Genomic DNA, 14506 nt, shown 5'->3' on the forward strand with positions numbered 1-14506 from the left:
ACTTCTATAAAGCTAAGTACCCCGTTGGGGACTCTTTCTTGCCTCAGCCGATGTCAGAGAAAGTTAATAACTGTTTATCTTGTGGGAAACAAATACCTCATAAAGATTTCCACTCCTATTGCATACATTGTTTAGGCCCAGACCACGACGTAGCAGCTTGTCTAGCCTGTGCTTCTTTCAACCGACGGACGCTTAGACGTCGCTCGGACTTTGCTAAACAGATTTTCGGCTCCGATTTTGCCTACATTATGCCGTCGGATCCTCCGACTACGCAAATAACCAAAAAACGCAAAGAAAAGGACCGACACTCGCGGTTTCGGCTGAAACCGCGGTTAAGCAAACCACGAGTGTCTCGGTTTCTGCCGAAACCGAGCAAGCGGTTCTTTCTTCAGCCGATAACTTGCCTTCTACCGAGGCCTCTTCTAACCTGGTAGAAACGGCTTCTGAAATCCAACCTTCTGTTGCGATTTCACATGATTTATCAGACACCATTCCCCTAGGTATTTCTACCCCTGCACGTGGAGCTGCTAGGCCTCCTCCAGCTATGTCTATTAAGGCCTTTGCCAGGGCTAAAGCAGCCAAAGCATCAAAACCTGTGCCTGCCAAGCCCCCCTCTCACAGGCCCAGCACCAGCTCCCATATGCTTTCTTTGGCAGAGGATCTCATCTCTTTAATTCGTGGAGCCCAGCCTCATCCAGACAGGGCCTCTCTCCCTCCTCCAGAAAAGAGGCCTAGAGCAGAGCCCCCTGAGCCAGTATCCACAGATGATTCCTCTGATGACTCAGAACATACAGACCCTCCTGAGGCTTCTTATTCTCCTTACGAAGACTCTGATGCTGAGGAGTCCATCCCTTCAGCCTCTCCTCCTGAGGAATTTTCCTTTGGGGAAACCTTGCATGCTATGAGGGAACAATTTCAGTGGCAGGGCCAAGATTTCTCAGACTCTAGAAAAAGGCTTAGGACTTTTCTACATTTGCCACAGCATAGGCCTTTAGCTATACCTCCAGTTCTATCTGTTGTTGATGCATTTAATGATGCTTGCACTGCTCCTGATACTTTACCTCCGGCTCCTGCTAAGCCCGATAGGTACTACAGGGTCCCGGACACTCATCACCACTTATATAAGGCTCCTTTTGCAGATCCAGAGACTATCTCCCAGGGCCCTAAAGCTGTAGCAGCTACTTCTTCTAAAAAACCCCTCCCCTCTGAAAGGGAATCCAGGTCCTTAGAGAGATGGGGTAAAAAAGTTTACACCTCTGCTACTTTGTCAGCTAGAGCTTTGAACTGCCAATTTCATATGATTCAATATCAAGAGTTTATGCTTGACCAGTTGATTAAAAAGCTGTCCTCAGAAGAATCTTTAGATAAAAAGTATGTTCAAGAAATGTTACATAACATACAGCAGGGTAGTAACCATTTTTTAAAATGTGGCTATGATGCACTGGAGGCTTCCTGTAGATCAGCCATGACTGGCACAGTTATCAGGAGGCATGCATGGTTGAAAGAACAGGCATTACCAGACCATGTCAAATCTAAGCTTTTGGATGCACCTATGGACAAGGTCAATTTATTTGGTGCCCCCGCACAGCAGGTACTAAAAAAGATGGAAGAGAAAGCAAAATCTGTGCAAACAGTGAAAGATTTCTTACAAGTTCAACCTCCAAGGTTTAGCAGGAACTGGCCCTCCAAGAATTGGTCCTTTCCGGACTCCTCTAAGGCACAAAGAGGCAGGAATAGGCGCTCTAGAGGCAGAAACCAATCCAGGGGTGCCTACAGGGGTCGCCAGTGGCAGGGTAACGACCAACGAGGCACGGATACAGCCACCACCACTACAACAACTCAGTCACAGTGACTTGGCGGTGGCACCGCCTACCAGGGAACAACTAGAAGCACCCTTAGGCGGAAAGCTAACATTATTTTCAAGAAACTGGCACTGCATTACAAGAGAAAAATGGATTTTGCAAACTATAGACACAGGTTACAGGTTCCATTTCCATACTCTACCAGGAAAGAGAGGAATGCCAAACCTACCACCTACTCAAAGGGCAGAAGTTCTAAAACAAATATCTCAATTAAGAATGAGAGCTGTGGAAAAGGTACCATCTATGGAGCAAGGGAAGGGATTTTACTCCACACTCTTCCTGGTACCAAGAAAAGAAAACAAATGGAGGCCTATTCTAGACCTGTCCGCTTTAAACACATTCCTCATTGTTCCAAAATTCAAAATGCTGACCCTACAGCAGCTTCTTCCCATGCTGGGCAAGGAGTCTTGGCTGGTAACTCTAGATCTCAAGGAGGCATACCTGCACGTCCCCATAAGACCAATTTGCAGAAGATACCTCAGATTTCTTGCAGGATCAGAGCATTATCAATTCTCAGCATTGCCCTTTGGCTTATCTACTGCGCCCAGAGTGTTCACGAAATGCCTGGCATCAGTAATCGCTCATTGCAGACTTCAGGGAATTCAAATCTATCCCTACCTGGACTGCCTGATACAAGCGGACAACAAAAACAAACTAACAGAAGACTTACAAAGAGTCATCTACCTGCTGCAAGCCCTGGGATATACAGTCAATACAAAAAAATCAAGGCTGATTCCATCCCAAAGAATAACCTTTCTGGGTGCAGAACTGGACACATCAAAACAAATGGCATTTCTAACTGCAGAAAAGAAAGAGCAACTTCCTCTCTACTTCTTGGCATTAACAAAGCAGAGCCATCTAACTGCAAGAAAAGTGCTACAAGCTCTAGGCTACATGGCATCCTGCATAATACTGGTCCCTCATGCCAGGCTGCATATGAGAAAGCTACAGTGGTACCTAAAGAATTTGTGGTCTCAGCACAAGCACAGCCTAGAAACCAAAATTCCAATGATCCCATGCCTGAAGCAAGAGTTCCTATGGTGGGCTCAGGCCTGTCAATCAAACACAGGATTGCCCTTCTGCAAAAGTCAACCAAGACAAACCATCACGACAGATGCCTCAGACCTCGGTTGGGGGGCACACATGATGGGCAAGTGCATTCAAGGCCTATGGACTCAAGACCAGCTGCATCTGCACATAAATCTAAAAGAAATGATGGCAGTAAAATTGGCAATCCAGGCATTCAGACCTTTTCTCCAAGAAGTCCAGTTGATAAGGACAGACAACACCACAGTTATGTGGTACATCAACAAACAGGGAGGCACACACTCATACCATCTATGCCGGCTGGCACTGGACCTATGGGATGTGGCTCTGAGCTACAACATTCAGTTACAGGCAATGTATGTACCAGGGAAGGAAAACATTCTAGCAGACATATTAAGCAGAACTACAACAGATGCCCACGAATGGATGCTGCATCCGGACATCTTCAAAACCATCACAAGAGAATGGGGATTACCACAAATAGACTTGTTTGCATCCCCATTCAATCACCAGTTAAAGAAATTCTGCACAAGGACTTACCACCCACTTGCTTGGAAGGTGGACTCCCTATCTTTCAGTTGGAAAAGCCTGACAGCATACGCATTCCCACCACTTCCTTTGATGCACAAGGTGCTTCTCAAGATCAAAGAGGAACGTCCGAGGATCATTCTGATAGCCCCAGACTGGCCAAGACAACATTGGTATCCACTGCTGAGGAGCATGTCCCGGGAACAAATATGGACACTGCCCCTGATCACATTACTGCTGACACAGAACAACTACAACATCCTGCATCCAAACCTAAAAACTCTGCAGCTAACTGCCTGGAACATTACATAACAGCAATTAACCCAAATTTATCCCAAAGGGTTAAAGACATAATCCTGGAGGCTCGTAGACCTTCAACAAGAAAGAATTATGCAGCAAAATGGAAAAGATATCTCGTCTGGAGTACTGCAAATGGGCAAGATGTGACACTGGTGAACATAGCCAACATCCTGGAGTACTTGGCGGAGCTCTTCCATACAGGCCTGTCCTATTCTTCCATCAAGATACATGCATCAGCTATTTCAGCAGAATACAGCTTGGATCCTCCTGTCTTCTCGCATCCTCTGCTCAGACAGTTTCTGAGAGGAATTAAAAATGTAAAACCTCCCAGGAAACCTCCATTGCCAGCATGGGACTTGAACTTTGTGCTAGAAAAACTGACTCTACCTCCTTTCGAACCAGCAGCTACAGCAGAATTACAATACTTATCCTGGAAGACTGCTTTCCTGCTGGCAATAACTTCAGCAAGAAGGATCTCTGAACTACAGACATTAATGGCAGTACAACCCTTCCTGATCTTCCATCAAGATGAGTGTCCATGAGAACAAATCCTACATTTATGCCTAAGGTGGTATCCAGAGTCTCTTTAAATCAGGCTATCCACCTTCCTACATTCTTCCCCAACCCACAGAACAGGGGAGAAAAACTCTTACATACCTTGGATGTACACAGACAATTACGCTACTACCTGGACAGGACAAAAAACAATAGAAAAACTGACCAGCTTCTGGTAGCATATGCAACAGGAAAGGAAGGAAAACCAATTTCTAAACAGACTATCTCCAAATGGATAGGAAATTGCATTAGATTTTGTTACTCCTACCATGGAAAGAAAACTCCAGAGAACATCAGGCCTCACTCCACAAGGGCTACAGCCACTACCACAGCTTTCTTACGAGGAGTGGCTACCAAGGACATTATAGAGGCTGCTACTTGGACCTCCGTGCATACATTTGCCAAGCATTATAACTTACCTCTATACTCTAGATCCCGTGCTGGCTTTGCCACTGCTGTTTTGCAAGGGATCCTGACTACACCATAATCTATTCTCATTTCCTCCTCCCCTAGTTTAGCTATGGTATTCTACCCATTTGTAAAGACTGCAGATGCATCCTTGAAGGACATAGTACAGTTTTGTACCTACCATAAATGTAGATGTCCGAGAGGAATGCATCTGCAGTCAGGATTACCCACCCTCCTTCCCCTCTGAGGTACTCCTAGGGTACTTGCCAATCTTCAGCTAGCTTGGGGGGGATCTATTATGGTGTATTTGTTTGTATGTATGTACATACATGCTTATTTTGTGTGTTTGCTCTCTACTATTTGGAAACTTTGGCATTTATCCAAATTTAGCCATCCAAGAGGGCACCTGGCATCTGGGGCAAGAAACACTGAAGAAAATGGCGTCGGCTGATGCCTTTATACCCGAATAACTGCCGCAATGACGTCGGGTGAAGTGCGACACCAGCCGAAGCCAGACCCAGACTTTGGAATCCGGCTGACCGAAGGGCTGCCTGACGACAGGACAACCCATTTGTAAAGACTGCAGATGCATTCCTCTCGGACATCTACATTTATGGTAGTTACAAAACTGTACTTTTCCCTTTCCTTTACACTAGGTTCGTTTAAGTTGGAGAACCTAGTAAAACTTCCCTGGTTGTTTGTTGTGAGAAGTAGGGCTAGATCTGTTTGTTAGAGGATCTAGTTCCTCTCGAGTGAATGTGTTGCATTTTCTCTTCAATCGCCTGTTGAGACTGCCATCATGTCTAAGGAACATAAAAAGCATAAACAGTCAGGATTTAAAAAGTGTACTAAATGCTCTCAAAAAATGTCCATCACTGATGGACATAGTGTCTGTGTGTACTGTTTAGGGGCCATACATCTTCAAGAGACTTGTCTCTCTTGCCATTGCTTTAGTCCTAGAGTGCTCCAGGAATGGAAGAATAAGTTGATTCTAAAAGGATTGTTAAAACCTTCTTTAGAGGAAGACCTAGCCAGCTCGTCGTCCTCTGCTAGGTCACGTTCTTCCAGTAAAGATGAGGGCAAGACCTCCAAAAGGCCTTCTCCCGCCTCAACGTCTGTCTCTGAACCTCCACAGAAGTTACCTAAAGCGGAGATGGTCTCTGTCTCTTCGGCTCCACTGTCCTCTGAGCCGATCGAGATTCTGGACACGGACATTGCAGTGTCGGCACCCAGTGCTTCGGAGCCGGTCTACAGACATTCCACCGGTTTCCCCTACTTTAAAATCACCTATATTACAGAGAGCGAGGTCTCCAACTCTGTCCTCCAGATCCTCCAGAAGCTTTTCTGAAGAAGACATCGAGAGAGTGGTGCTCAGACTCCTTAAGTCGTTGGCCTTGCCAAAAATTTTTTCAGCTCTGACCACTTATGTCTCGGTGCCGACTCCTGTTACTGACCCTGCTCTGTTTCCTCCTCCAACCCAGATTGGGCCTTTGGAGCCAACGCTGTCTGTACCGACTATAGTGGTGTCCCGGGTGGTTGTCTCGGAGCCAAGCCCCGCTCCGACACTGTCTGCGCCGTCCAAAGTGTCTAGGGTCCAAAGCTCTTCGGGCCCGAGGGGGACACTTGGAACCGAACCTCTTCGGTGGAGAGTCTTCCTCTTGGTGCGTCGGCCTGAGTGAGCTCGGACCCTACATTGTTTTCGGAGCAGATTCCTTTGGAGCCATCGGCGCCTATGCTCTCCCCAGAGCCGGATGAGTCAATTTTCGTGAAATGAGGAGCATGTTGGATAGTTCATCCATACCACGTAGGAGTACCGATGCTATACTCCCTCAAGCGCCGACTACGGTCTCAGCACCCCCCCCCCCCCGGGATGGTAGAGACTCACATCCTCAGGACCCCCATTTGGGTGGCCCCCGATCTTCTGAGACCTCCCCAGAAGACCCCACTGAGGAGCCCCGTCGGAAGAGATCATGTAAGAAGCATGTAGACTCCAGATGAATCTGTCACATCTGACACTGATCTCGATGAGTCGGAGGGGTCCCCTAAGTTGTCCTCTGAAGATGTCTCCTTTGCAGACATTTTGGAGATCCTCAGGCAGCGAGGCGGCTGGCCCACCGTTACCCCTTCCGATGAGGAGTCAGTGTACCTGAAGGCTTTTGGGTCTCAACCCTCAGCTTCATGGGTGTCTCCTCCATTTGATGAATTGCTAGATCTCGTGAGTCAGAAGGCATGGCAGACTCCCGATGCAGTGGAACCAGTCCGCAGGAGGCCGAATAAATTTCTCTCCACCCCTCAGGACAAAGAGTTTTTATCTAAGAGTTTACCTGTTGATGCCATGGTGGTGGCGGTGGCCACTAAGAAGGGGCTAGCAGAGACTACTTCTATCCATCCACCTAACAAGGAATCCCAGACGATGGATAGGTATGGGAAGCGTATCTTCTCTTCAGCGGCTTTTACACTCAGATCGCTGAACTATCTATCACATTTTATGAGACTTCAGAGAGATATCCTAAAGGAGTTAGGAGATGCTCTTCAGGGTACCTCGACTGAAGCAGTCCCATCTACAGTGTCTGCTCAGTTGGCTACTCTCCCATCTATTGTTAACTCCTCCATGCGGCTGATCTCATGTGCAGCTGATGGTGCGAGTAGGGCGGCGGATTCAGGAGTCTCATTAAGGAGACATTCCTGGATGCGTCTGTGCAACTTTGCTGAGCCTTTCAAGTCTATGTTCACCAATGCTCCCGTGGACGGATCCTCTCTTTTTGGACCAAGGTGAAAGATACCCTCACCAGGTGTGAGCAGGAAGGAAAGACTCTCTGCCATGGGAGTCCGTTTTACCGTTCCTTCTAGAACTTAACCTAAAGGTCAAAAGAGCAGCAAAATGTGGTTCCAGAAATCAGAGACCTTTCCAGGACACACAAGGTGATTCCTCCTTCAGAGGCAGGGGCAGAGGATATAATGGTAGACGTCTCCCTAGAGGCAGGGGAGGCCCAAAAAATCAGGGAGGTCGCGATTCCTTTCGTGACTGTCCCTATCAGTGTTCCTGATGTGGAACCCGACTGTGTGTCTCTGGAGCCGGTCGGGGGTCGCCTGTCCTTGTACCCAGAAGCCTGGCTAAATCTCACTCAAGACTAGTGGGTACAAGACATCATTACCAGAGGTTACTCTGTACCCTTTTCCCATCTTCCACGCCCTCCCAAAAGGATCCCAGATGTACCACCCAATCACAGGGATCAAGTGGCTATAGAGATAGAAAAGCTGCTATTAAAAAGAGCTATCCAAAAGGTCCCAACAGACCAGACAGGATTCGGAACATACTCCAGGTTCTTTAGTTCCAAAAAGAACAGGAGACAGGCGACCCATCCTAGACCTCAGCAGGTTAAATGAGCATGTAAAGAAGTACAAGTTCCGAATGGTCACTGTACAGTCCATACTCCCTTTGTTGGGGAGAGACAGCTGGATGTGCTCAATAGATCTCCAGGATGCCTTCTACCACATAAGGATGGACAAAGCATCAAGGAGCTACCTACACTTCCGGCTGGGAGCCAATCATTACCAGTTTCGGGTGCTGCCCTTTGGTCTCACCACAGCCCTCAGGGTCTTTCACCAAGTGCATGGCAGTAGTCACAGCTCATTTGCGGCGTCAGGGAATCCAAGTCTTTCCATACCTGGATGATTGTCTCTTGACCACCACCAGGCATCACCTAATTCAGTAGAGAGATTCCACAATCAAGCTTTGTTCCCAATTGGGAATCTCGATAAACTGGGAAAAATCCTTTTTTTTTTTTTTTTTTTACCCACTCAGTCTAACTTTTATAGGAGCAAACATAGACACGGTCGAGATGTCAGCCAGACTGCGTACATACAGAATACAGAATCTTGTGCAACAAATTTACAGAATACTTCCCCTTCAAAGAGTCAAAGCGAAGGTGGTGTTGCAGCTTCTCGGGACTATGGCATCAACCATAACGTTGATACCTTTAGCAAGACTACATATGAGAATACTCCAATGGCTCCTGTCATCCCAGTGGTCGTTTCAACAGTTGCCACTACATCAGATCCTGATTACAGATTCTTGCAAAAAGGACCTACGGTCGTGGATTCAACCAGGTCATCTTACCACAGGGACTCCCTTTGTACTGCACCGACCTGTTGCCACTGTGACTACGGATGCCTCTCAGGGTGGGCGGTGGCATTTTCTTGGCATGACTGTCCAAGGCACATGGCAAGAGCAGGAGGCCCATCTGCATATCAATGCCCTAGAGATGAGGGCGGTGCTTCTAGCATTGCAAGCACTTCACGACCTTCTCCCTCTAGGGACGATAGCTATCCAGACCGACATGTCGGTTGTCTGGTACCTAAACAAACCAGGGGGAACCAGATCATACCCCTTATGTCGAGAGGCCGTACGAGTTTGGGATTGGGCGATTTCTTCCCAAGGCTTTCTCGTTGCAACACATATCCTGGGGACTTCCAACGTAGTAGTGGACAAGCTAAGCAGGGCAATTTTGTTACCTCACGAATGGTCCTTGAACCAGAAGATAGCCAGCATGATCTTTCACAAGTGGGGACAACCCTGCTGCGACCTCTTTGCCAGTCCCATCAACACCAAATGCAGCACCTTTTTCTCTCTCCAAGAGATGCACTAGTCCACGATTGGCCCCCGGACTCCTTTATGCTTTTCCTCATTTTCCACTCATCCCCAAGGTCATACAGAAAGCAATGCTGTTGGGAAGCAAGATGATCCTCATCACCCCTTACTGGCCTCGTCAGATTTGGTTCCCTTTTCTCGGGCCTCACCTGTTGGACTGCCCATGGACGCTGGACCCAGTGCCAGACCTCCTGACACACGTCAGGTTCTCTTCACCCCAATCTCCCCACACTCAAACTGACAGCATGGCTGCTCCAGTTCCATCACTAGTCAGGTTTCATGATCTGTCTCCAGCTGTAACTCGTATTATTACCTCTTCTCACAAGCCTTCGACCAGAAAATTGTATCATAGTAAATGGAAAAGATTTTCCATATGGGCACACAATAATGAAGTTGATCCATTTACAGCTCCCATTACTATTGTTCTAGAGTTTATTTCTGAACTCTTTCACCAAGGTTCAGCGGCTGCTACACTCCAAGTTCAACTAGCAGCAATATCTAATTTTCATGTGGGGATTAATGATTCCAATCTTGTCTCACAAACTGTGCAAATCCTTTCTTAACGTTTCCACGATGTTAAGACCTCCTGTACAAGACCCCATTCCACCTTGGGGCCTAAATTTAGTTCTGTCTAGACTTACTCTGCCACCCTTTGAGCCAGCCCATAGTTGTCAGCTTAAGTTTCTGTCTTGGAAGACTCTTTTTCTGACAGCAATAACCTCAGCCAGGTGAGTTTCTGAATTACAAGCTCTGTCTGTTAAACCTCCATACTTAATTTTTCACAAAGATAGGGTCTCTCTCCGGACCAACCCTTACTTTATTTCTAAAGTCTGTTCTCAGTTTCACTTAAACCAAACAATTGAATTGCCAGTGTCCAAGGTTACACTTTCGAACTGGATCTCTAGCTGTATTTCCTTTATTTACAGTTCTCAAGGAAAGGAGTTACCCTTTAAAGTTAAAGCGCATTCCACCAAGTCCTTATCTATTTCTGCCACTTTCCAAGCCAGGACACCTATTGATAGTATTTGTGCAGCAGCAACATGGGCTACCCCCATACCTTCATTTCCCATTCTAAATTGGATTTAACTTCCAGGGGTAGAGCTTCGTTTGGCTCCACGGTACTCAGGAGTATCTTCCAGTGAGCCACCCATTCAAGATGCTAGGGACACTGTCCCACATGTAATAATGGAGGCAAGATAGGACTACATAACATACAGAAGTTATGTACTCACCATAACATTCCATGTATGTAGTCCATCTCGCCGAACATTATTACGAACCCACCCACCAGCCCTATTCCTGGAGGATCTGGATACAGCTTTTTTTTTTCCTTTAGTGTTTTTTTACCACAAGGGCTCCTTTTATTACAGTTTATTCTTCCGGACCTTTGTTCCTTTTTCATGTCTGATTCTGGTAGACTAGTAGCAAACAAGATCTGGGGAATGTGCGCATGCATCATGGGATACCTATTAGCCACGAGCCAATCAGAAGTTTTCAGGCTTTCTAAGCGGCGGCTCCGAACCCACATGTAATAATGTTCGGCGAGATGGACTAGATACATGGAACGTTATGGTGAGTACATAACTTTTTTTTTCTTGGTACCTTTGTGCATTTCCGTCGTGTGGTGTACAGTCTTAAGATATTTCTAAGCAATAGTATAAGAAAGGATGCATCTGTCATTGACGTGTGCCACTCTCATTGTCGTTCATGCAGCTGTCATTCAGGGAATACAAAATTTTTTTCAGTACGTAAACGTCACTTTTCTCAAAAAAACAAATGTTAATTCTCTCTTGTCTTGTTTTAGGCTGCCATATTATAGCACCTTCAGATATGATGGATGGCCGAATCGGTGCCATAAAACAGGCTATCATTTCCAATGACTTGGGGAACAAGGTGAGTCATTAAAGTAACATACCTGATTTATATACAGAATTGTCTACCTGTCACCCAACAGTTGGCAGTCTGTATTGTGGGGTTGTTTTGATTACCTTGGGTGCCACCACATCAACAGAACGCAGGATTCTGTCCAGCATTCTTTAAAAAAAAAAGCTAAATGGGGATTAGTAGTATTTATTTATTTATTTTTTCATTTGTTGACTGGGATAGTCCGACTGGATATATGTCCATTTTCAGCGGAGGCCCGGGGAGAAAAGCTTCACATACCAAAAAAGGGACAGTACATACATCACCGAGTAATAAATGCAGGCAGACGGGTTTTGAAAAATATAGACAAAGAATACAGGCAGATATAGATATACACAATGTGCAGACTTGCATCTGATTGGCAAAGACGTATCAGAAATTGTGAGCATAGAATACAATCAGATCTCGTAATTCACAATGCTTAGACATTAAGGTAAAATGAATGTGCTTTGGGTGGACTTTTTCACTGAAAAGTCGGTAATTGTAAATATTAAGTTTGGGCATGGGTTGCTGTGAGCTGCACATTTCATTCTGCTCCATTTGGAGGTTTCTCAGATTCCTGACTGTGCAGTTTTTATTTCCAGAAGTCAGCTTTGCTGCATGTCCTTTCTGCAGCCTCCACGATGTTTAGAAATGCATGATCTTTATTTGCACTTGAAACTGCATTCTACTGTTTTTGTTTTGATGATAACTTTGTTCTAGCTCAGTCAGCCAGTTCACCTGATGCACATTTTGCAGTGATCTCGAAACTGATTTTATATCTGGGCATTACTGTAAATTTTAGAGTTTAGCAGACTTGTGTCAGCAAATATGAAGGTCGGTTCTGGGCTCTAAAGTGTACATTATTTCTCTTGAAAGGCTTAAAAAGATGTTGTCTTTCTTGATTCACGTGTCAGATCCTCGTTTGGGACCACAAGGTAGTACCAAAGCAGTGTTTCTGGGTACAGGTGTTGTAGCTAAAGCTTACTGCCAAGGAGACCACTGAGAAGTTCTGCCACATCTCTTGACACTAGCTGAAGTCTAAAAGTGTTCACCATTGAGCATATTTTCCTTGTATGCTTCAGGTGAAAAATTCAGTCACCCATGTATTCATCCACACAGTCTTCAAAGAATGCTAGGGAAGTACTGTCCTTTATGTAAGTGCATCTTATTCCAGATACGACCTGTACATTGGGTTATGTCCTTGTCCTACTGTCTGGTGGTTGTAATGTAGCTGCATGTTTTGTTTCCAGAATGGATGTTTGCTTTACCTTTGGTTTTGTTTGAGTGCTGTCATTTGCTACATGGAGAGCTGAGCGATCATCCCTCGGGAATCTGTCTGACTGATTTTTAGTCTGCTAGGGAAAAAGACGAGACCTCACATTTATTTTGATGAGAAAGTGCCAAGTCTGTTTTTTTTCTTAATGAGTTGCATACCAGAAGGGAGGAATAAAGTGGGAATATAACATCTTTTGACCTTGATGAGACATCACAAAAGATAACTTGGGCAGGATAGAAGGATTTTGTAACTGTGGTAGAAAAGTGGTTTGAGGAGAGTTAATTGACATAGCTACCAAGTCCTTTGACAGATTTGTGTGGAATGCTCCATCTGTTAAGCAATAATGAAAAATTTATTTGTGCTGGATTTCTTGGCATTCAGATAAGTCTGCAACACATCAGTCATTTGTTTGATCTGCCTTTGCTGCAGAATGAGCATCTGAATTGTGCTCTAACCACCCTTAGTTTGCAGTCATCAGCAGATTTGATTAGCTATGTTCCTTCATCCAAGCAGGGTTCGTGTCCTTTTCTGAGACTACTTAATGTGTAATTCTTACAGTAACACATCATTTGTCTTAATTATAGCAAAAAAGTTTCGGCAGTGGGAGAGCAGGGTCCGTTTCCCACCCAGGCACTAATGACATGTACCATGAGCAAAATGAGGAAAGCTCATTCTTATTGTTAAGGAATGTGCTCTGTCAGCATAAAGGAATACACATTGTCTGTCTGCTGCTATCAACAAACAGGGCAGGACTTTGGCCTGTTACCTTTACAGGGACGCCTCTTTTGGGAATGGGTACTGACTGCAGAATTTCAATTCCTATGCTTTACTTTCAGCAGAATATACTGATATTAGGAGTGGTAAGGGGGCTGAACTGTCTCTTTAGCACATAGTTATTTCAGTGGAGAAGTGTGTGAAAACATTTATTTGGGCACAGTACTTAGAATTGCCATTAAGTAACGGTATTAAATTTACACATTTTGAACAGTGACATGTAGAGAAAAAAGTACAAAAATGTTTTATTTTCATGCATTTTTCATATGCTTTCTTTAACAGTTGTCATTCACTTTAAAATTACATAAATTGCACAAGTCCTGTTTTCCCTTAAATTTCACTCCCAGAGCATTGTTCTGCATGTATTCTCACAAATTATATTTATTTCTTTTTAATTGGCTCCTTTCCTTTTTTTAAAGATCCTCCTCCAATTCTTTTATCCCCTTTACAATATACAGTACTTTAATAGCTGGTTTAGATTTTGATTTCATTTTTCTGATAATTGCTGTTTTGGAAGGCAGTAATGTTAAACTTAATAAGGTCTTACTTATGTCTATGCAGTTCAGTTCCTCTTATCCCAGCTCAGAAGAATTTCCTTTGGTACAACCATTTGTTTCCCAAACAGTTATGGCAAATTACAGAGATTTATTTTTTAAGTCTGCCAATTCAGTATAGTCCTAAAAATGTTCCTAGTTACCTCTTTGCCATCGCATATCCTGTTTGCTATGTACTGGAGGAAGAACTTTCTGGTGTTTAAAAATACTTGTTCACCGCTTAATGCAGAATCATAAACCTTGTGGACTCCAGGAAATGCATACATGCCTCCCACTGTTCCTTTGTATTTTGCTTTTTCATTCTGCTTTCTCAATCTTTTCTAACCTCTTATAATTGATTCTTATAGTTGTCATGCATCATTTTATATGCCCAAGTAATTGTCCATTTTTTTTTTATCACCGACTTTTGTTCTAGTCTCTCAGCAAAAGCTGATCTTTCACTTAACATTCCCCATCCCGTTTTGTTTGCCTATACTCTGTTATTAATCCATGGTTGTCAAAGCAATTGCTAACCTGCAGTCTAAACTTCTGCTTGGCCTTATCGCACTCCATTATCCTTCCCTCCCTCTTTATTTGCATCCCACGTCATTACCTACTTCCTCCCTCCCTTATTTGCTTCCAGTATCTTGGTTTCTCTGCTAATTTT

At 44.7% G+C, this 14506-nt stretch overlaps 1 protein-coding gene across 1 annotated transcript in view; it reads left to right on the forward strand.

Moving 5' to 3' along the window:
- ALAD (aminolevulinate dehydratase) overlaps nt 1–14506 on the forward strand; it is an 870814-nt gene that overhangs the window by 654505 nt on the left and 201803 nt on the right. Inside the window, 1 exon segment of the mRNA XM_044058183.1 lies at nt 11156–11244. Coding sequence (XP_043914118.1) covers nt 11156–11244 — 89 coding nt within the window.

This window comes from Protopterus annectens, chromosome 16.part0 (genome assembly GCF_019279795.1).
Source record: "Protopterus annectens isolate FY-2018-M chromosome 16.part0, PAN1.0, whole genome shotgun sequence".
Taxonomy (NCBI): Eukaryota; Metazoa; Chordata; order Ceratodontiformes; family Protopteridae; genus Protopterus; species Protopterus annectens.